Consider the following 24248-nt stretch of genomic DNA (forward strand, 5'->3'; position numbering starts at 1 on the left):
AGAAGAAGGAGAGGAAACGACCCTACAGGATGGTGACCATGGCAATGGACAAGCTGCTGAAGGATCAACACAGGCTCCGGGGTGGTCAGTAACTTGTGGTCGATGGACTCGCACAGTCTGCAGGCTGCTGGAGATTGGCTCATGGGAGCCAGGTATTGGCATCAGAATCAGGATTGTGAGGGTGCTGAGGGTAAGAAGAGCTCCCAAAGGGTCTCGGAGGTTTGGATCTGGAGCTCTGGTTGCCAATTTATTGGACAGGAGGCCGTGGGAGCGCTGGAGGCAAATTCACGAACACTCAATGTCCCTGAAGGGAATCTCTTTTGCTACTCTTTCTGTAAGAAGTGCTTGGCAATACTAATGGTGACTTTTTGTCTGCCTTATGTCGGGGAAATTGAAATTTCATGTAATATTACATTTTCAATCTTCTTCAGCATGATGCTGAACCAAGCCATGAAAGACCCCAACAACGAAGACGCTGTTTACATCCGGTACCGCACGGATGGCAGTCTCTTCAATCTGAGGCGCCTGCAAGCTCACACCAAGACACAAGAGAAACTTGTCCGTGAACTACTCTTTGCAGACGATGCCGCTTTAGTTGCCCATTCAGAGCCAGCTCTTCAGCGCTTGACGTCCTGCTTTGCGGAAACTGCCAAAATGTTTGGCCTGGAAGTCAGCCTGAAGAAAACTGAGGTCCTCCATCAGCCAGCTCCCCACCATGACTACCAGACCCCCACATCTCCATCGGGCACACAAAACTCAAAACGGTCAACCAGTTTACCTATCTCGGCTGCACCATTTCATCAGATGCAAGGATCGACAATGAGATAGACAACAGACTCGCCAAGGCAAATAGCGCCTTTGGAAGACTACACAAAAGAGTCTGGAAAAACAACCAACTGAAAAACCTCACAAAGATAAGCGTATACAGAGCCGTTGTCATACCCACACTCCTGTTCGGCTCCGAATCATGGGTCCTCTACCGGCACCACCTACGGCTCCTAGAACGCTTCCACCAGCGTTGTCTCTGCTCCATCCTCAACATCCATTGGAGCGCTTTCATCCCTAACGTCGAAGTACTCGAGATGGCAGAGGTCAACAGCATCGAGTCCACGCTGCTGAAGATCCAGCTGCGCTGGATGGGTCACGTCTCCAGAATGGAGGACCATCGCCTTCCCAAGATCGTGTTACATGGCGAGCTCTCCACTGGCCACCGTGACAGAGGTGCACCAAAGAAAAGATACAAGGACTGCCTAAAGAAATCTCTTGGTGCCTGCCACATTGACCACCGCCAGTGGGCTGATAACGCCTCAAACCGTGCATCTTGGCGCCTCACAGTTTGGCGGGCAGCAACCTCCTTTGAAGAAGACCGCAGAGCCCACCTCACTGACAAAAGGCAAAGGAGGAAAAACCCAACACCCAACCCCAACCCACCAATTTTCCCCTGCAACCGTGTCTGCCTGTCCCGCATCGGACTTGTCAGCCACAAACGAGCCTGCAGCTGACGTGGACTTTTTACCCCCTCCATAAATCTTCGTCCGCGAAGCCAAGCCAAAGATGACATGATAATAAATGAATCTTGAATTCTTACACAGAGGTGGCATGGAATGGGGTTAATAGCTTTAAACAATGATCCATCATTCTGTGATTACCAAAAAGAATTAACATCATAAACCATCTAACTGAGATGACAAGATCCATCCTACTCAACACAAGCTAGGCATTACAATGGGACTCATTTGCTGTATGTGATCCTCAAATAAAGCCTTTTCTACTGTTCCTTGAAACTGCTGACTCAGGTGGGCAGGCTAGCGTAAAAAGACATTTGGAGAGATAATTTTGTTGGACATACAAGTACAATATACCCATACAATGAAATTCATTTTGCTGCAGGTGAATAGTTACTATGTTTAAAAAAAACAATTGTATACATTTAATTTCCATACAGAAAAAAATATTCTTTTGAAGTAGGTGCCGACCAAACCATAGCACAGAGGTGCTGAAAAAATCCAGCCAGATGTTTTGTGCAAGCCAGACTCTTTCTGAGGATTCACACCCCCTCCCCCCCAAAGGTTGTTTACGTGTTAGCCTCAGATACTGGGACCACAGAGATATTGGGAGCTGTAGGCCCTTGCAAAGGTGCATCATCATTTTCTTTTTTTCAATGAGCATAGGAGGTAGTAAGCTTATCCCAAAAAGAGACGTATTGCAGTTTATGATACGATCTTGCTTTGCTTTATAGGAGGTGTTGAAATGCAAGCCCTGCTACTTAGTATCCACAGAGACTCCAGCTTGATGGAATCATCCTCTTGCATTGTTAATGGCCTTCTGGAAGTTGTACCTGTCTTTCTGAATTGCCTGATCTGAACACCAGAGATGTGATCTTCCACAGTTTGCAGATTTTCTGGTTCATCCATGGCTTCTAGTTAGGATAGACCCAGATAGTCTTCATAGGAACATTTCTTGATAAAGTCGGCAATATACTATCCAGATCAACCACAGAGTCCTTGAATTTAGCCCAGTCTACTGATTCCAGGCAGTCATGAAACCACTCTTCTGCCTTCCCCAGACAATCTCATTCAGTCTTCTCTACTGTTACAGCACTTTTCAGTTTCTGCCTCTATGCAGAAAGGTGGAGCACAGCTAAGTAGTCTGACTCGACTATGGATAGGAAGGGTGATACAGGCCAAATACAAGTCGCCCAGAATTCCATGTTCATCAGCATGGAATTGTTGGGCTATAGGGCCTGTTCCAAGCTATGTAGCCAAATGACTCTATGATTGCTGCCTCAGTGGATGAGGCTCATAGAGAGCCATTAGGGAAGCCTTGTTATTTCAGAATACCTATCCAATGGCTTAAAAAAAAAAGTTTTATGATCTATCACCATCACTTTGGCCCATTCTAGATCCTATTTCATTATATAATTGTCTCACTAATTTAGATTTTTTTAAAAGAGATGATAGCATACTAATGAAGGCAGAGAAGATGATGTTAGCTTATAATAGGAGGAAAAAGGTGGTGGTGGTGAAGGTTTATTTTTCTAATTATTATAACCACTTGTGTATCACAAGGGTTGATACTGTGTAATCACATTTTAAATTTGCATTAATGACAGATGTGAATATAGGAGATAATTAGTTTGTAGATGGCATAAAAATTGGAGGGAAGATTGCGAGAAGGGTTGTTTAAAGCTACAGAATGATAGAAATCAGCTAAAAAATAACCATATAACCATTTATGGAGCGGAAACAGGCCATGTTGGCCTTTCGAGTCCACACCGGTTCACTGATTTTAAGGAGAGCTCCAAAATAGTTGGGCAAAGCAATGGGATATGAAATTGAATTGTGACAAATGTGGGTTGATGCATTTTGGAAATGCACAGTAAATGGTAGAATATTGATCAATCAAGTAACCTTGGGGAACAAATATATAAATCCTTGAAAGTGGAAGACTGTGGTGAAGACAGCAAATGGGATAGGTGGAGCATTGAGTGCAAGAGCTGGGATGTCATGTTACAACTTCTATAAAACATTGATTAGGCCACACTTGAAGTAGCGTGTGCATTAGACCACAGAAAGGACGTGACTGATCGACATTGCTCTTGAACAGGCTGGATAAGGTATACAAAATTATGAGTGGAATAGACAAGATAGAGAAAAAAAACTTTTTCCAAGGGTAGGGATGTCTAAGGTAGGAGGAACTAGATTTAAGATGAGAGGTAGGAGATTTAGGAGGAAATACAAGGAGGAAGTTTTCATCCAGAGTGTTGTGGGAGTGCTGGAGAATCCATGGACACTCAATGTCTCTGAAAGGACTCTCTTTTACTTCTCTTTCTCTCATTTTAGGGGCACCGGGCAATGCTCATGGTGATTCTTTGATTGCCTCATTTGAAGTATATCATGTATATTATTTTTTTTATTATTAGGTGACAATAAAAGGAACCTTCAACCTTGAATCTGCAATGCATTTACCGAGCAGTGGTGGAAGCAAATTTTCTCACAGCCCTTAAGAAATATCAAGACAAATACTTGAATCCTTAAAATAGAGAATAATAACACACAAGTACTGTAAAAGCCATTAAACAGAGTAAACATGCAAAAGGGAATATACAAGTGTAGTAATTATATATAGCAACCAATTTGCTGGCATTGAAAATATAATGAGTGATATGATAGAAAGGATTAAAGAAATTGTAGAGGATTTAATGGAAAGAATGACCCAAGCTGAAACAGACTTAGTAAAAATACAAGATAAGCTAAAAGCTTTGAAAAATGATGCAAAGCAATGGGTGTCGAACAGACAAGGTCTGCTGGACAAGAATGACCACATGGAGAATTTAAGCAGACAAAATAATGTCCAAATTATTGGACTGAAAGAAGGAAGAGATCCAGTGAACTTCTTTGAATCATGGATCCCACGAGTGCTGGGAGAAGATACATTCAGAGAAAAACTGAAGATTGAAGGGCTCACCAGATGCAAGGACCCAAGAACCAGCAGTCAGCAACCAAGATCGGTCCTGGTAAGACTTTTGAGCTACTGTGCAGGAGATGATTCTGGGAGCAGCATATGAATAAGCAAAATAATGGTCCACCCAAGAATTACCGTGGAAATGTCCTTTTTTTTCCCTCAAGATTTTAGTCCTACTTTGATTAAGCAAAGGAAGGAGTTTGATGATGTAAAGACAATTGTGCTCCAAAAACTTGAAATATTCGATGATATACCCCATGACTCAGAGGGTTGAAATACCAGAAGGTAATCAACAATTTTTTAAGACTAAGAACAAGGTGGAAAACTTCCTTATGAAAAGACTAAGGCTGCCAAAGAGGAAGACTATGAAGAATGCTTACAATGGGACAAAGTAAAAGTTGTATTTTAAAATAAAAACTCTCTTGTATTTATTGTTAAAAAGTAAACTTTATTGAAATGATCATGGAGAGCTCGGAAAAGTAGTAGCAAGGTGGAGACTCCGTTCTAAGGGGATAATGGCACCTGGAGAGGAGTGTCTATAAAAGATGATGCAAAAAGGAGGATTCTTCTTCCAAGAGAGATTCCACGGGCTTTTGGGGTTTCCTGTTTACATCACCGTCAGGGCAAGGACATTGCACATGTATTTTTCAAGGGGAAAGATCATTGCATTATTTAAACAACCAAAAAGGTTTTTATTGTTAAATAATATTTGTTTGAAAAATCAATATGGATAGAACGTTAAAATTTATTAGTCTTAATGTTAATGGGCTGAATGGGTCAGTGAAGAGAAGGCAGGTCTTGGCACACTTAAAAAAAATTAAAGCCAGATAGAGTCTTTCTACAAGAAACACATCTTCCCAAATCAGAATATGCTAAATTAAAAAGAGAATGGGTGGGACAAGTAATATCATCTTCATTTGGCTCAAAAGCAAGAGGAGTAGCAATTCTAATTAATAAAAATATACCAATAATAATAGAAGAGACAACGACTGACCAAACCAGAAGATTTGTAATGGCATATTGTAAAATTTACGAAGAATCATGAATGTTTATGAATATCAATGCACCAAATTATGAAGTAATCACAAAAGAGGTCTGATGGCCTAGGGATTTCTTAAAGTGGTATGTGAGTATTGTCATGATAATGAATATGTATGAGATGTACCGGAAGTCACGTGGTATGAGAGGGAGATAAGAGCACAAGCAGGAGAACAAAGGAAACTAGAAAATAAAGACACTGAGAAGTTTACATGATAAAACTTGTGTTCGATGTTTTATTAACTTCACATTTCGGGCCACAAATGTGATATTGGTGATGAGGATGAAAGAAGCTTGAAGAAAATTAAAGACTAAAGAAGATTACAGAGGATTACAGACAACTTCAAGGTGATAAGAATTTTCTCTTTGACTCAGTACTTTTGGGGCTGGAATATTTCCTCATGGCTGGGGCAGACGGTGACTTTCTAACGCATAGTGGAATTGCTCATTTTGACCCAACGGGTGATGCAAGCACTGTAAGTGTGAAGTGGAAGGCATGGCTGGAAGAATTTGAATCCTACGCCGACAGTCGTGGCCTATTTCTAGATACCGGTACAGTTGAACAAAAAGCGCAGAGGAGGGCGCTACTTCTTTTCACCGCGGGACCTGCAGTTCGGGAAACATTTAAGACACTTTTGAATACTTGTATGGGCCTGTGAGAGGTTCCATGCATATTTATACGGCATTGAATTTGACCTCATCACAGTTCATAAGCCATTAGAGGTAATCTATGCACCTAGATCCAAACCATGTGCCAGAATAGAGAGATGGGTACAACCCTACAAATATAAAGTAATCCACATTGCAGGGAAAACAAACATTGCAGATCCGCTGTCCAGATTGGTGAAGGATGGTGGTCCACAATCCAAGTCAGAATTGGGAACAGAAACAGAGAGCTTTGTACTCTTCGTAGCTATTCAGTCAACACCGAAAGATGTGACTACGAAGGAAGTCGAGAGAGAATCCGAACGTGATCCAGAACTCAGAGAAGTAAGAGAATGCATACAGAGTGGACAATGGGACAAGTGTACTCACAAGGCTTACATTCACATTAGAGACGAACTTTGTTGCATCGGACAGTGTGTATTAAGAGGTTGCAGATTGGTGATACCGCAAAGATTGAGACCGAAGATCGTATCCTTAGCGCATGAAGGACACCTAGGTATTGTTGGTACCAAGCAAAACCTCAGGACCAAGGTATGGTGGCCAGGTTGTGATAAAGACGCAGAGAAATTTGTTAAAACTTGTCACGGATGTCAAATCACAAGTAGGAGTAATCCGCCAGAACCGATCCGGAGTAGGCAACTCCCGACAGGATCAGGGATCGACGTAGCTGTTGATTTTCTTGGACCTTTACCGACGGGTGAATCAATTATGGTAGTGATAGATTACTACAGCAGATACTATGAGTACGTGGTGTTGAAGTCCACAACCACTGAAAAAACAATACAAGCATTAGCAGAGATATTCGCAAGATATGGATTACCTGTTACATTATACTCTGACAATGGTCCACAATTCATTTCAGAGACATTTGCGGAATATATGAGGACCACAGATATCTACCATCATAAAGTAACTCTGAAATGGCCGCAAGCCAACGGAGAAGTAGAGAGACAAAATCAGTCCATTGAAAAACGATTGAGGATTGCACACGCAGAAGGACAAAATTGGCGAGAAGCATTGCTATCTTATGTGGCTGTCTATCGAGCAACGCCTCATGCAACCACTGGAAAAAGTCCTGCAGAAGCATTTTTTGGGAGAAAAATCCGCACAAAAATGCCAGAAATAAAGGAAATCCGAGACGACCAGGAGATGAGGGACCACGATGCTGAAAAGAAAGGTGCAGCAAAGCTGTACACAGATTCAACGTGGAGCCAAGTACTCAGACATCATGCCAGGAGATAATGTTCTAGTGAGGCATGAAACTGATGGTAAGCTAGACACACCTTATTACCATCAACCCTATACTGTCGTATCCAGAAGTGGCAGTATGGTGACAGTCAAGTCTCCGACTGGAGTCCTGTATAAGAGAAATGTATCAGGTTTAAAAAGGTACCAGTCCAGAGATACATCGAGCGAAGAGGTTGAAAGGCCAATATGAGATGCATTTCGATGCCTCTCTGTTCGATGTTTTATTAACTTCACATTTCGGGCCACAAATGTGACAAGTATAAGGTTTTCGAGTTTGGAGGCAATGGAGTTCTTGACCATGAAGCCTACACCAGATAGGTGTCATTCATCCATAGGCTTGCCAGACCAGTAGAGTGTGTAGCCCACGCCGCGTTCTTGGAGGCTGCCTACATCTGCAAGGCGGACTTCATTGAGAGCGGCTTTGTCGATGTCAAGTCTGAGGAGTTCATGTGCGATGAGGGAAGACCGACGTTCAGGTCGGTGGCTGTCAGCCTTGTCTAGCATGGTTCTGATGTTCCAGCATGCTAGCTTGAGTTTGTGAGCATCTTTTGAGGGGGAGGACGTGGACATGTCCTCGGGCCTGCGCAAAGGAGCTTTTAGGTGGAGTACAGTGTGTGCAGTACTGGCCCCACCCTTTACACCCATGGTTCGTATGCCATGGCCAAGCAAGCTGGGACATGGCAGCGAGGTCCTTGGGTCGTGGGTTTTATATCGGAGTGGCCTTCTCCTATGCAGGTTTCTTACCCGGGCTGGAGGGGCCTGCCTCCCCTCCTCGGTCGGACCATACCTGGTTGCAATCCAACCTGTTGGCCTCCGTCTGCTTCTCGGGGCCTCTGCCTGCTTCACTCTACTGAGGCCGGGGCCGCCACCTCCCTCTCGCTTTTGCCCGGATTGGGGCCGCCGCCGCCTACCTTCTGCTTGGACTGGGGTCGGGGCTGCCGCCGCCTACCCTCTGTCCGGACCGGGGCCGGGGCCGCCGTCACCCTACCTATGCCCGGACCGGGGCCTCCTTCTTTCTGCCCGGACCGGGGCCTCCTTCTTTCTGCCCGGACCGGGGCCTCCTTCTTTCTGCCCGGACCGGGGCCTCCTTCTTTCTGCCCGGACCGGGGCCTCCTTCTTTCTGCCCGGACCGGGGCCTCCTTCTTTCTGCCCGGACCGGGGCCTCCTTCTTTCTGCCCGGACCGGGGCCTCCTTCTTTCTGCCCGGACCGGGGCCTCCTTCTTTCTGCCCGGACCGGGGCCTCCTTCTTTCTGCCCGGACCGGGGCCTCCTTCTTTCTGCCCGGACCGGGGCCTCCTTCTTTCTGCCCGGACCGGGGCCTCCTTCTTTCTGCCCGGACCGGGGCCTCCTTCTTTCTGCCCGGACCGGGGCCTCCTTCTTTCTGCCCGGACCGGGGCCTCCTTCTTTCTGCCCGGACCGGGGCCTCCTTCTTTCTGCCCGGACCGGGGCCTCCTTCTTTCTGCCCGGACCGGGGCCTCCTTCTTTCTGCCCGGACCGGGGCCTCCTTCTTTCTGCCCGGACCGGGGCCTCCTTCTTTCTGCCCGGACCGGGGCCTCCTTCTTTCTGCCCGGACCGGGGCCTCCTTCTTTCTGCCCGGACCGGGGCCTCCTTCTTTCTGCCCGGACCGGGGCCTCCTTCTTTCTGCCCGGACCGGGGCCTCCTTCTTTCTGCCCGGACCGGGGCCTCCTTCTTTCTGCCCGGACCGGGGCCTCCTTCTTTCTGCCCGGACCGGGGCCTCCTTCTTTCTGCCCGGACCGGGGCCTCCTTCTTTCTGCCCGGACCGGGGCCTCCTTCTTTCTGCCCGGACCGGGGCCTCCTTCTTTCTGCCCGGACCGGGGCCTCCTTCTTTCTGCCCGGACCGGGGCCTCCTTCTTTCTGCCCGGACCGGGGCCTCCTTCTTTCTGCCCGGACCGGGGCCTCCTTCTTTCTGCCCGGACCGGGGCCTCCTTCTTTCTGCCCGGACCGGGGCCTCCTTCTTTCTGCCCGGACCGGGGCCTCCTTCTTTCTGCCCGGACCGGGGCCTCCTTCTTTCTGCCCGGACCGGGGCCTCCTTCTTTCTGCCCGGACCGGGGCCTCCTTCTTTCTGCCCGGACCGGGGCCTCCTTCTTTCTGCCCGGACCGGGGCCTCCTTCTTTCTGCCCGGACCGGGGCCTCCTTCTTTCTGCCCGGACCGGGGCCTCCTTCTTTCTGCCCGGACCGGGGCCTCCTTCTTTCTGCCCGGACCGGGGCCTCCTTCTTTCTGCCCGGACCGGGGCCTCCTTCTTTCTGCCCGGACCGGGGCCTCCTTCTTTCTGCCCGGACCGGGGCCTCCTTCTTTCTGCCCGGACCGGGGCCTCCTTCTTTCTGCCCGGACCGGGGCCTCCTTCTTTCTGCCCGGACCGGGGCCTCCTTCTTTCTGCCCGGACCGGGGCCTCCTTCTTTCTGCCCGGACCGGGGCCTCCTTCTTTCTGCCCGGACCGGGGCCTCCTTCTTTCTGCCCGGACCGGGGCCTCCTTCCTTCTGCCCGGACCGGGGCCTCCTTCCTTCTGCCCGGACCGGGGCCTCCTTCCTTCTGCCCGGACCGGGGCCTCCTTCCTTCTGCCCGGATCGGGGCCTCCTTCCTTCTGCCCGGACCGGGGCCTCCTTCCTTCTGCCCGGACCGGGGCCTCCTTCCTTCTGCCCGGACCGGGGCCTCCTTCCTTCTGCCCGGACCGGGGCCTCCTTCCTTCTGCCCGGACCGGGGCCTCCTTCCTTCTGCCCGGACCGGGGCCTCCTTCCTTCTGCCCGGACCGGGGCCTCCTTCCTTCTGCCCGGACCGGGGCCTCCTTCCTTCTGCCCGGACCGGGGCCTCCTTCCTTCTGCCCGGACCGGGGCCTCCTTCCTTCTGCCCGGACCGGGGCCTCCTTCCTTCTGCCCGGACCGGGGCCTCCTTCCTTCTGCCCGGACCGGGGCCTCCTTCCTTCTGCCCGGACCGGGGCCTCCTTCCTTCTGCCCGGACCGGGGCCTCCTTCCTTCTGCCCGGACCGGGGCCTCCTTCCTTCTGCCCGGACCGGGGCCTCCTTCCTTCTGCCCGGACCGGGGCCTCCTTCCTTCTGCCCGGACCGGGGCCTCCTTCCTTCTGCCCGGACCGGGGCCTCCTTCCTTCTGCCCGGACCGGGGCCTCCTTCCTTCTGCCCGGACCGGGGCCTCCTTCCTTCTGCCCGGACCGGGGCCTCCTTCCTTCTGCCCGGACCGGGGCCTCCTTCCTTCTGCCCGGACCGGGGCCTCCTTCCTTCTGCCCGGACCGGGGCCTCCTTCCTTCTGCCCGGACCGGGGCCTCCTTCCTTCTGCCCGGACCGGGGCCTCCTTCCTTCTGCCCGGACCGGGGCCTCCTTCCTTCTGCCCGGACCGGGGCCTCCTTCCTTCTGCCCGGACCGGGGCCTCCTTCCTTCTGCCCGGACCGGGGCCTCCTTCCTTCTGCCCGGACCGGGGCCTCCTTCCTTCTGCCCGGACCGGGGCCTCCTTCCTTCTGCCCGGACCGGGGCCTCCTTCCTTCTGCCCGGACCGGGGCCTCCTTCCTTCTGCCCGGACCGGGGCCTCCTTCCTTCTGCCCGGACCGGGGCCTCCTTCCTTCTGCCCGGACCGGGGCCTCCTTCCTTCTGCCCGGACCGGGGCCTCCTTCCTTCTGCCCGGACCGGGGCCTCCTTCCTTCTGCCCGGACCGGGGCCTCCTTCCTTCTGCCCGGACCGGGGCCTCCTTCCTTCTGCCCGGACCGGGGCCTCCTTCCTTCTGCCCGGACCGGGGCCTCCTTCCTTCTGCCCGGACCGGGGCCTCCTTCCTTCTGCCCGGACCGGGGCCTCCTTCCTTCTGCCCGGACCGGGGCCTCCTTCCTTCTGCCCGGACCGGGGCCTCCTTCCTTCTGCCCGGACCGGGGCCTCCTTCCTTCTGCCCGGACCGGGGCCTCCTTCCTTCTGCCCGGACCGGGGCCTCCTTCCTTCTGCCCGGACCGGGGCCTCCTTCCTTCTGCCCGGACCGGGGCCTCCTTCCTTCTGCCCGGACCGGGGCCTCCTTCCTTCTGCCCGGACCGGGGCCTCCTTCCTTCTGCCCGGACCGGGGCCTCCTTCCTTCTGCCCGGACCGGGGCCTCCTTCCTTCTGCCCGGACCGGGGCCTCCTTCCATCTGCCCGGACCGGGGCCTCCTTCCTTCTGCCCGGACCGGGGCCTCCTTCCTTCTGCCCGGACCGGGGCCTCCTTCCTTCTGCCCGGACCGGGGCCTCCTTCCTTCTGCCCGGACCGGGGCCTCCTTCCTTCTGCCCGGACCGGGGCCTCCTTCCTTCTGCCCGGACCGGGGCCTCCTTCCTTCTGCCCGGACCGGGGCCTCCTTCCTTCTGCCCGGACCGGGGCCTCCTTCCTTCTGCCCGGACCGGGGCCTCCTTCCTTCTGCCCGGACCGGGGCCTGCTTCCTTCTGCCCGGACCGGGGCCTCCTTCCTTCTGCCCGGACCGGGGCCTCCTTCCTTCTGCCCGGACCGGGGCCTCCTTCCTTCTGCCCGGACCGGGGCCTCCTTCCTTCTGCCCGGACCGGGGCCTCCTTCCTTCTGCCCGGACCGGGGCCTCCTTCCTTCTGCCCGGACCGGGGCCTCCTTCCTTCTGCCCGGACCGGGGCCTCCTTCCTTCTGCCCGGTCCGGGGCCTCCTTCCTTCTGCCCGGACCGGGGCCTCCTTCCTTCTGCCCGGACCGGGGCCTCCTTCCTTCTGCCCGGACCGGGGCCTCCTTCCTTCTGCCCGGACCGGGGCCTCCTTCCTTCTGCCCGGACCGGGGCCTCCTTCCTTCTGCCCGGACCGGGGCCTCCTTCCTTCTGCCCGGACCGGGGCCTCCTTCCTTCTGCCCGGACCGGGGCCTCCTTCTTTCTGCCCGGACCGGGGCCTCCTTCTTTCTGCCCGGACCGGGGCCTCCTTCTTTCTGCCCGGACCGGGGCCTCCTTCTTTCTGCCCAGACCGGGGCCTCCGCCTGTTTCGCTCTGCTGAGGCCGGGGCCACCGCCTCCCCCTCGCTTCTGCCCAGACCGGGGCCTCCGCCTGCCTCACTCTACCGAGGCCGGAGCCGCCGCCTTCCCCTCATTATGTCTGCTCTGCCTGTACTGATGAACCAGTTTACCTATCTCAGCTGCACCATTTAATCAGATGCAACGAGATAGACAACAGACTCACCAAAGCAAATAGCGCCTTTAGAAGACTACACAAAAGAGTCTGGAAAAACAACCAACTGAAAAACCTCACAAAGATTAGCGTATACAGAGCCTCTGTCATACCCACATTCCTGTTCGGCGCCGAATCATGGGTCCTCTACCGGCATCACCTATGGCTCCTAGAACGCTTTCACCAGCGTTGTCTCCGCTCTATCCTCAACATTCATTGGAGTGACTTCATCCCTAACATCGAAGTACTCGAGATGGGAGAGGCCGACAGCATCGAATCCACGCTGCTGAAGATCAAACTGCGCTGGGTAGGTCACGTCTCCAGAATGGAGGACCATCGCCTTCCCAAGATCGTGTTATATGGTGAGCTCTCCACTGGCCACCGAGACAGAGGTACACCAAAGAAGAGGTACAAGGACTGCCTAAAGAAATCTCTTGGTGCCTGCCACATTGACCACCGCCAGTGGGCTGATATCACCTCAAACCGTGCATATTGGCGCCTCACAGTTCGGCAGGCAGCAACCTCCTTTGAAGAAGACTGCAGAGCCCACCTCACTGACAAAAGACAAAGGAGGAAAAACCCAACACCCAACCCCAACCAACCAATTTTCCCTTGCAACCGCGTCTGCCTGTCCCGCATCGGACTTGTCAGCCACAAACGAGCCTGCAGCTGACGTGGACATTACCTCTCCATAAATCTTCGTCCGCGAAGCCAAGCCAAAGAAAGAAAAATGTGAGTATAAAGAAAAAGGTTGAGATCCACTGCCATAGTGTTAAAAGTTGTACAGATATTCAGCCCACCATGTCCATGTTGACCATCTAGCACCCATTCAAACTTGCTCCACAGCTTTCTGTACCTTGGTGATTCAAGTGTTCTTCCAGATACTTTTCAGAATCAGAAAACACTTTTTAAAGTGTTTGAGCATACCTGCCTCTACCATACTTTCATGTTATGTCTTCCAGAATGCATCCACCCTCTGGATGAAAATGTTTCCTCAAAACTTCTCAAACAAGTATGTTGCCTTGTTTTAGACTTCTCCATACAGGGAAAAGTTTCTCACTATCCACATTTTCGATGGACCTCATAACTTATTGGGTTTCTTCCTTAGACTCCTCCACTCCAAGAAAAGCAAATCCACCCAATCAGTCTCTCTTCATAACTGAAATGTTCCATCCTATATCATGTACTGATAAACATCCTTGGTAATCTTTCTGGGGCAATCACACTGTCCTGGTTTGGCCTATCCTGTCATGAACCTTCAAGTATTCCGTAACCTTATCTTTTACAGTAGACTCCATCTTCCCAACCAATGATGTCAGGCAAACTGGCCTATAATTTCCTTTCTGCTGCCTCACTCCCTTCTTGAAAAGAGGAGTGAAAATTTCAATTTTCCAGTCTGCTGTGACCATGCCAGAACCTATTGATTCCTGAAATATCATTACCAATGCCTCAACAATCTCTAATGCACCCATTTCAGGACCCAAGGTTGCAATCCATTTGGTCCGGGAGATTAGATACAGTGTGGCAAGCAGGCCCATCATAATACACAAATTGCCAAGTTAAATTACAGTGATTACAACCATAGGAATGACCTTAAATTCTCTCTTTTGATTTTCAATTTCATGCACACATAAGAATACATACAAACAGAAGAGTTCACCTCACCCCTCAAGCTGGACATTCCATTTAAAAGCTCATGCCTCAACTCCTGTCCCAATTCCCACAATTCTCAATCTTTCAACTGTTTATCCATTTCTACCTGGAATATACTTAATGACTCTATCTCCACGACCCCCAGGAGAAGAAAATGAGGTTTGCACCCCTCTATCAGCTGTAAACAGTGCTATCCCTTTTGGCTGATATGATCAAAGATGGAGGGATTTAGCGGGTTGAGCTTTTCTTCTACCTATTGCCCTTTTTGCCTTGTACTTCACTGATAAGTATAGTATTAGCAAATAATATCAAAGAGGATGCAAAAAAGCTTCTTTGAGTTTATAAAAATAAAAGAGATGTGAGGGTAGATGACTAGAAAATGATGCTAGAGAAATAATAATGGGAGACAAGGAGATGGCAGAGGAACTAAAGTATTTTGCATCAGTCTATACTGTGGAAGACACTTGCAGTATGCCAAATGTCAAAGAGTATCCGGGAAGGGAAGTGAGTGCAGTTACTATTTCAAAGGAGAAGGTGCTCTGAAAGCTGAGTGGTCTAAGGGTGGACAAGTCTCCTGGACCAGATGGATTGCACCCCTTGGGTCCTGAAATTGTGGAGGCATTGGTAATGATCTTTCAGGAAACAATAGATTCTAGCATGGTACAACAGGAAACATACTAGTGTGGATAGTGCATTGGCTGCCAGTTGCTACTGGTATTCCACACGGGTTGGTGTTGGGGCCACTTCTTTTTATATTTTTGTATATTAATAATTTGGATTATGGAATGAATGGCTTTATGGCCAATTTATAGATGATACAAAGGAAGGTGGAGGAGCAGGTAGTATAGAGTAAACCCAGAAGGACTTAGACAGATTAGAAGAATGGGCAAATGAAATATATCGGAAAGTGTATGGTCTTGCATTTTGGTATAAAAATAAACAGGAAGCCTATATTTTAAATGGGGAGAAAATTAAAAATACCCAGATGCAAAGGGACCTGGAAGTACTCATCCAAGACAGCATGAAGGTAAACTTGCATGTTGAGATGGTGGTGAAGAAAACAAATGCAACGCTGGCATTTATTTCACGAGGAATAAAATACAAGAGCAGGAATGTGATGTTGAGGCTTTATAAAGCACTAGTGAGACCTCATTTGGAGGATTCTGAGCAGTTTTAGGCTCCTCGTTTAAGAAAGGTTGTGCAGACATTGGAGAGGTTTCAGTGGAGGGCACTAGGATGATTCTGGGAATGAAAGGATTATCATATGTTGAGTGTTTGACAGCTCTTGGCCTGTATTCATTGGAATTTAGGAGTATGAAGTATTATGGGTGATGTTAGAATGATTATGGATATATATGTCTCAAAAGAGATAGATTGTGGGTGTTTAGTGGAGGTTATACTTCACAGAGTAACACTTCACATAAGACATCTCATTTAAAATGCAAGAGTTTTGTTGAAGCTAGACATTGAGGCTCTGGGTGACTTTGCAGAAGCTATGAAGAATGCTGATCTATTGTGTATGGGCAATAAAGTCCAGGCTCAGAGATACTGATAAGATCTTTCAAAGATTGGGTTTGGAGCCCTGCAAGAAGTCATATAGTTTTTACATGCAGAGAAAGAAAAAACAAACAGATCATTTCTCTTTTGGGAGTGAGGGAGTGAGAGAAAGAGAGAGAGAGAGAGAGAGAGATCAGTTCTACCACAGCAGTTGAGGCTGAAAAATGGCAACCTGGCAGGCTTGTTGAAAAATCCCAATTTGAAGACGAGTTGTGAGTTCCGAATTCAGCCTGTTCAAAACCCTTGTAGTCCTTACAATAGGAAATGGCGAGCTTAGAGTGTTTCTCCTGAAATAAGGGAAACAAGAGGAACTCTGTCGTGACCTAGAAGAAGAGGTTATCATTTGGAAAACCCATGATGGGCAAGACACTGAAGTGGCTGATTGGAGGAAATCAGTTTGTACGTCCAAAGAACAACAAATTTGTCTCTGAAACCAACAAGAACCTTCCTGAGCGGTAACGATTTAACTTTAAACACCAGAGCCTGGTGAAGATTCATAAATGTTAAATTTTGCGCACAGTATGAGAATTGCCTAATACCCATGAACTTGAAGTGGAAAATGAATGATTGGACAATGAAACAGCGAACTTTCCTGAACATACACAATTAAATACACGTGCACTTAGAATTAGAAGGGGGTTAAGTTAATAGTAATAAGTTTAAGTATGATCCTGTTATTATGTTTAAAGAAAATTAAAAACAACTTTTGTTTAAGTAACCATTGTCTTGGTGAATTTCTTTTGGAGTCCCCTGAGCTTGTAACAGAAGGAGAATCTCAATGAAACATTTTGAATGTTGAAAAGCATTGTTAGAGTAGATGTAGAAAGGTTAATACCATGGTGGGAGAGTATAAGACTAGAGGGCACAACTTTAGGAATGACGGGTGTCTGCTTAGAACAGAAATGCAGAGGAATTTCTTTAACCAGAGTTAAATCTGAAAAATGTTTTGCCACAGGCAGTTGTGAAGGTCAGGTCATTTAAGGCAGAAGGCCCTTTCAGACTGCCACGTAAAATGGGGTTAACTGGGCAACTTGCACGGTTAGTGCCCCAGTTACACAGCAGCTTAAAAAGATCCAACCGGCTGACCTACCTCAAACATAGTCAGGGAACCTAGTTAAACTTACCTAGGTCTTGTCCATAACCAATTTGAAATGAAAATGGCTAAGCCTCTATTCTGAAGACTTCAGCGCTTGCTTGCGTCACCGGGCAGCCAGTAATGTGAACATCTGGCAGTACTTCCGGTGAATCCTGTGGGGGCAGGATTCCCTTAAATCGCCAGGTTGGCGATTTATTGGGTAGATCCCCCTGCACTATGAACGGGGTTACCAGCTCTTTTGCCCCAGTAATCTCCACTGGGTCCCAGGAGAGCTACCCAAGTGCTGCAATTTGAACGGGGCAAGACAGAGATTGATAGCCAGGATATCAAAGTTTATGGGGAGAAGGCTGGGTAAATGGGGCTGAGTAGGAAAATGGATTTGCTCATGATTAAACAGCGGGACAGACTCGAAGGGTTGAATAGCCCATTTGTGCTTCTATGCAAGTGTTCAGGGCACATTTTAGTGCAGAAAAAAAATGTAAGTAGTTCAGTGAGGACGACAGTGGGGTCCCGGCCGAAAACTGATCCATCTGACCCACTCACCTGCTGCCCGCATCAACAGCGACTCGGCCCCGCTCAGCCATGCTGGCCCACGCCTGTTGATGAGTTCGCCGCTGCGGCCCCCTCCCCGGCCGCCCTGGCAGAAGGCTGCGGAGCGGCGACACTCGCCATGATGGAGAGCCACAGATCCCACGAAACACCAACAATTTCACACACCCAGCACCGCCAGGACAGGAGGCCGCCATGACATGCGCCTTGCTGTAAGGTCTCTTCCCATTCGCTGCAAGGCTCCCAATACTGACGAGTCACAGGACCCCATACTGGCAGCGGCTCCTGCTTTGTTAAAACAAATCTTCCCATTTCAGTTTTCATATTTTTCATTACTTTACTTGTATTTTTTCCAGAAACCAAAACGATTTTGAAATACTTTACAAAATGTCGCAAGCTCGGAACCGTGGCGAACGGTTGGTGAATTGTGTTTTGCCGCCGAATATTGAACAACAGTAAACACAAGGGCGCTTCACTGTCAGAGGTTGATCTAAAACCTGTCAACCTTCCAGATTAAATTTTACTTCCCTGTGAGCATTGCTGGTCAAGGGTAATTAGTTGTCATGCACGAATGACCCCGACCTGACTTGATGGGCCACCTCAGAGGGCAATTAATAGAGAACCATCTTGGTGTCCCTGGTCACCTGCAGGTCGGACCAGGTAGGTAAGGATGGCAGATTTTCTTCCAAACTATGATTGTTATCGTTACAGTCTTTTTATTCCACATTTATTACATTTCCTAAATTAACATTTCCAACTATCTTGATTGGATTTAAATGCAGATCTAGAATTACGGATATTTGTCTTATCAACAGCTACTACATGGAGCTGAGTAGTTCCAGTGCTCCTCTGAATTTATTTTCTTCCATTTTGAACAGTAACTTTCCACTCACATACCACTTTAAGTAATCCCTATGCCATCGGTGTGCTGTGATTAGTAAGGGATTGCTTAAGGTGGTATGTGAGTGGGAAGGGAAAGTTAAGAATCACTGCTCTTGATCCAATTGTTACTGAAATATTTTGCTTGAGAAAAATTGTCATTGGCCCATCCCTTTGGAGTTATAAAACCATGCACATAACAAGTCAATTAGGTAATGATTAAAACTGTTTTTCAAACTTTTCCTTTCCACCCACATACCACATTAAGCAATCCCTTACTAATCACAGAGCACCTATCGTATAGGAAATACTTAAAGTGGTATGTGAGTGGAAAGACAAAGGTTGAGATCCACTGATATAGACAATTCAAAGAATTATTTATCCCCCTTTTAATGTATGTCCTGTACCAAGCTGTGGAAACACAAACCCTCCCGGAATCTTTCTCAACCACGATTATTACAGTGTTACCAAAAAAGAATAGAGATCCACAAAAACTTCATCATACAGACCAACATCCCTGTTAAATGCTGATTATAAGATACTAGCAAAAGCATTGGCTAATAGGTAAGGATAATATTTGCCAAAACAGATACATACAGATCAAGGAGGATTTGTTAGTGGAAGGCATTCCTCAAATAGTCTAGTGAGATTATTTAATATAATACACATGGCTAAATCTGAATGAAATCCAAGTATTTCAGTCTCCCTGGATGCAGAAAAAGCATTTGACCATTTGGAATGGCCCCTTTTATTTAAAACACTGGAAAAATTTGGTATTGGCAGAACATTTATAAATTGGATAAAATGTTCATATCATAAACCACAAGCTAAAATAATAACAGTAGATCCTCCCTTCCCCCAGTGCTATTTATTTTAGCGATTGAACTACTGGCAGAGATAATAAGAAGGGATCTGGATATAAAGGACTTCAAACTCAGGCAAGAAGAACACAAAATCAGTCTATTCACCAATGATGTGCTATTGTACCTATCAGAACCGGCCAAATCTTTGGAAAAATTACAAGTAACACTAGAAATATATGTAGAATATTAGGCTACAAAATAAATATGGATAAAAGTGCCATTAACAAATTTTGAATATGAAAGATACCAAAAAGGAAGTAAATTTAAATGGAAGACAGATGGAATAAAATATCTTGGAATAGCAACTGACAACAACTTGAACAAAGTGTGCAAATTAAATTATGTTTCTCTTCTTGGGAAGATATAAAGAGACCTACAGAAATGTAGAGACTTTCTGATTACTTTGATGGGAAGGGTTATTGCATCAAAATGAAAGTGATGCCAAGACTTCACTACCTTTTTCAATTGCTGCCTATTCCATTACCTAAAATCTTTTTCAAGCTGCTAAACAACCATATTATGCTATTCCTATGGAATAATAAGGTGCAAAGAATTGTATTATAAAAACTGACATGGGACTATGGGCTGGGAGGAGTTAGATTTACAGATTTCAAAAAATATTACCTAGCTCCACAGGCTAGATTTCTCGCAGATTTCTTCACTGAAGATAACCCCTCATCTTGTACTCAATGGAGGAGGGGGAAGCAAAGGACTTTATAAATGGAGTGTCAAATCACTAAAGAAAAACATGGATACATTCTAATACATATGATCAGAACGTGGCAAGAAGTTAATGAATGTAAAGGAAAAAAATGAATATAAATAAAATCACTATTGTGTAAAAATGTGTTACTCCCTATGAACACGGGCAATAGAATATTAAGTTTGAAAACCACTAATTGTACCTAACTGACTCGTTATGTGCACGTTTTCATAACTCCAAAGGAAATGGACCAATGACAATTTTTCTCAAGCGAAATATTTCAGTAACAGTTGGATTTAGAGCAGTGATTCTCAACCTTCCTTTTCTACTCACATACCACCTTAAGCAATTCCTTACTAATCACAGAGCACTGATGGCATAGGGATTACTTAAAGTGGTACGTGAGTGGAACGAAAAAGGTTGAGAACCACTGGTATAAGACATATTAAGGACTGTTACACAGAAGGAACTCTTATGTCCTTTGAACAATTAAAACACAAATAAGGAGTGGCCAATGGGACCTTCTTCTGTTTTCTCCAGCTTAGATCATTCTTAAGAGGAAGATGGGGACCAACATTGACCCCACCTGAAATTACTGAAACTGAACAAATGGTCTGCATGGGGAATACACCAAAATTTATTACAAAAATATACTATTCTCTCCAGAGCCAAAGTGCAAAACCAGGATTGCAGAGGTCAAGGGAAAGATGGGAGTTGGACTTGGGTGTGGTGATTTCAGAAAGAAGCTGGTCAGATTGGTGTAAGGACAGCATGATATCAATTATAAATGCAAGCTATGGACTGGTTCAGTATAATTTTTTACACCAATTATATTTTACCCCACAAAAGCCGAACTTTCAGAGATGTTTTTCAGATGTGGGTCTGAGACAGGAACTTTTCTACATGCCTCATGGTTGTACATGAAAGTGAGGCCAATTTAGCAAGAAATCGCAGAAAAATTAACCAGGATAACAGGAGTGGCCTTCATGGGGGACCTGGAGCAATATCTAATAGGTAATTACATGGAAATAAGCAACAAATTGACCAAATATCAAATCTCATTTATAAAAATAGCACTGGCAGTAGCAAAAAATAATGTAGTGCGATCACTTGGAAGTCCAACTCCCCTCTACTCATACATAGCATGATGGACTGTGAAAATTAACCACTTAGGGAAAAAAAATCACATACAACTTAAAGAATAAATATGACACTTTTGTAAAGGTCTGGCAGCCATACCTGGACCATATGGGGGCCCAGATACAATAATAAAAAGGGAAAAAAGGGTATAAAAGTAACTATTATATATACAAAAGCATATTTTCCCCAACTGTTCTCTATATACTTAAAATATAAGTAATCTCTGACGGTGAACGGATCAGTATGTATGGGGAGAGGGAGGGAGGGACTGTTTTGTTTTTGTTTGTTATGTTTGTGAGAAAAAAGTTTAATATATTGTATATTTAAAATGTTACTGTATATTTTTTGGAAAAAATATAAAATAAAGACACTGCGCAACATCTTACCCTATTTGGGTATCTGAGCTACATCCACAACGATCGAGGGTCCTTTTTCATGAGTGACAAGTTGTGTCACTACCCCTTGGTGCAGGATACTGCCACCAGTTGAACTATCACCTATAATCACCGGGGGAACTGCCAGGTGGAATGGGAGGATGCCAACATTTGGAAGGCAGTCCTCCTAGCCTTGAAGTCAAGAGGCCTACCCATCGCCCATTGGCAGGAGGTCCTTCCTGAGGCACACCACACAATTAGATCCCTCTGAGTACAACCACTAACACCACGCCACATGAACAAATGTTTTCCTTCCCCAGGTAGTCCACGTTGGGGACAACGCTTCGATCTTAGTTGACGTCCCCAGGATCAGTTCTGTGCACCAGTCTCCAGAGTCATGTGCACGGCCATAATAATGACCCACTGGTTGAGACAGTCTACCTCCTCCACGCCAACCCCCAATATGCCTACATGGCATATCCAGATGGGCACAAAGACACTATCTCTGTTTGGTACATGGAGTACGTTGGAGATCTCAAGACCGCCACCGATTCAGTGAAATCTACCACCACCATCAATCACAACATGCCTAGCACCCTACCCCGACCCATGCACCAGCTGCTCCGACCACCACAGCTGACCCCCAGCAGCCTGCCCTGACCTCCACCTCACCTGCCCCTCTCCAGTCACCTGGTATGCCACCTGTTGACATGCTCCAAATCAACCAGGAACCGGCATCTGCATCGCAGCCGGCACCACTGCGGTCCCTGAGACACAGAAAACCATCGAGCCGGCTGAACTTGTAATGGTCACTGAATCCACTACATCCCGCTGGATTTTCTTTTAAAAGAGGGAGTGGGTGTGATGATACCACTGTGATGCTGTTATGTCATTGGTACTGTATCTCTGTGCATGGCTGGACCACCTCCTCCCTGTAACTCCTACCCCTGGAATTCCCCAATAAAGGTGATTACGCCCGAAACCCTCCCTCAGTACGAATCCTGGAATCGAGCCAGCAACAGGAGCATGTGTCCAGTCTTATGGTAATAAAAGCCTTTCATCTAATAACTCCAGTCTTTTGGTGTTATTGATAGTCTATCACTCACATTTCTTTTGGATCATAATTTTCAACAATTAAAGTAGAGCATCATGCTCAAAGACAATTCAGAAAATGTAGTAACAGTGTTACCATAAAATGGTAAAACTAAGATGTTAAATTGTACTGGTACATAAAAGGAAAAAAAAATTAACCTAATGTGAGTAGTATGAGAGGTACATATCATTGAATACTTGCCTCCTCCTGGCTTCTGCTCCTTTCCTTATTTGTCTCAAACCTCCACAAGATGGCAATCCCATAACATTTTATTTGTTCAGAGATTGATCTACTGAAGGAAACCTACTTGACCAAAAGTTATTTGTAAGTGAGAACATGAAATGTATTATTTTTATACAATTGGATCTTATAAAGTTATAGAGTATAAATTTTAATTGAAAATGCGAGAAATCTCAAATACAAAAAAAAATGTAGGACACATGCATACATTCAAACAATGCCATATAATGTTATGATGTATCAAGTGTGCACGTTTCAAAATCTGAGTCAGTCTGACTGGATATCAGTAGTGTTTTAATGATTGTACTTTAATGTTTTTGTTCAGATGAATGATTGTCTGTGGGATGGAATGATAAAATTAGTCATAATGCTTCTCACTTTTAAGTAATGAATGAATTTATTATTGTGACGGATGAAATATGCTCAATTTTAATTTAGCATTCATGTTGTAGATAGATGGACATAAGAGATGTTCCCTTGGAAAACCAAGTGCCGATCAGGCTTACTGTGCAAGATCAATGCATAGTATTTCTGATTTCTCTTACGGTATCAACCCTGCTCAGCAGGACTTCTGATTATGATGTTGTAGCAATTACAGAGATTCAGCTGTCACAAGGGCAATATTGGCTGATTGATGTTTTGGGATTTAGATGTTTCAAAAGAGTTAGGGAGGGAGGTGGGCATCCTCCCATGTTCCCCCATGGGCCAAAAGGACCTGTAATGATGCTGTATCTCTAAATTAAATTAAATTGTATTCAGAACATTTCTTCTCTATTGTTTAGGAAAGTTTCTTGTAGATTATAAAGTGGCAAATATAAGCTCACTGTTGAAAATACAGGGAACTATGGACTTTACATCTAACAACATAAGAACAAGAGTAGGCCATTTATCCATCAATCTTGCGGTGCAATTCTATATGATCCTGTTTGATCTGCCTTGCACCTCAGACCATCCTCTTGCCAGTCCCCACAGCCACAGTTCCCTGATCCTTTTAGCATGTATTTACATCTTCTTTAAATATCTACAGCATTTTCTCCTCCAGACATCTCTGGGGTAGAGAATTACAGAGGTAGATCGCTTTCTCTGAGAAGTTCCTATTGTTAGGTCTGCTTTGTTCATGAATGAGTGAGACAAACACCAGGCTGAGTCGAAATCAGGGTTCTTTGTTCTTTATTACCGGATTGTAACACTTGCGACTAACAAAGTTAGTCGGAGAATGCATTCTGCCGTTATCAGCAAAATGGTGATTTTTTATACCCTTGGATACATGCTTAGAACATCATCATATCATTACTTGTCCAATGACTAAAACTGTTGCTATCCTTTCCCTGCTAGCTTCCTGCCTCTCAATCCATCAATGTCTCTCTTATCTTGTAAGTACAAGGATGCATTTACATCTTGTTACAGCCCTGTACATTCCCATCTCATGATGTTTTACCTAACAGGAGTACAAGGACACCTCCCCTTCTTGTTACTGCCCTGTACAGGGTAACTCCCTACACATTCCCATCTCATGATGTTTTACCTTACAATC

The 24248-nt window shown here is 46.9% G+C and overlaps 1 protein-coding gene and 1 long non-coding RNA gene across 2 annotated transcripts in view; one reads left to right on the forward strand and one right to left on the reverse strand.

Moving 5' to 3' along the window:
* pnpt1 (polyribonucleotide nucleotidyltransferase 1, mitochondrial) overlaps positions 1–17642 on the reverse strand; it is a 99819-nt gene extending 82177 nt beyond the window's left edge. Inside the window, exon 1 of the mRNA XM_069931489.1 lies at positions 17417–17642. Within this exon, the coding sequence (XP_069787590.1) occupies positions 17417–17619 (203 nt within the window). The 5' untranslated portion in view covers positions 17620–17642. The remainder of the gene's footprint in view (positions 1–17416) is intronic.
* Positions 17643–17688: 46 nt separating this feature from the next.
* LOC138759860 (uncharacterized) lies at positions 17689–21837 on the forward strand. The gene is made up of 2 exons (XR_011355160.1): positions 17689–18086; positions 21702–21837. It is a non-coding gene; the product is annotated as an uncharacterized lncRNA (long non-coding RNA).
* Positions 21838–24248: the final 2411 nt, after the last annotated feature.

The sequence above is a fragment of the Narcine bancroftii genome, chromosome 4, assembly GCF_036971445.1.
Source record: "Narcine bancroftii isolate sNarBan1 chromosome 4, sNarBan1.hap1, whole genome shotgun sequence".
In the NCBI taxonomy this organism is placed as follows: domain Eukaryota; kingdom Metazoa; phylum Chordata; class Chondrichthyes; order Torpediniformes; family Narcinidae; genus Narcine; species Narcine bancroftii.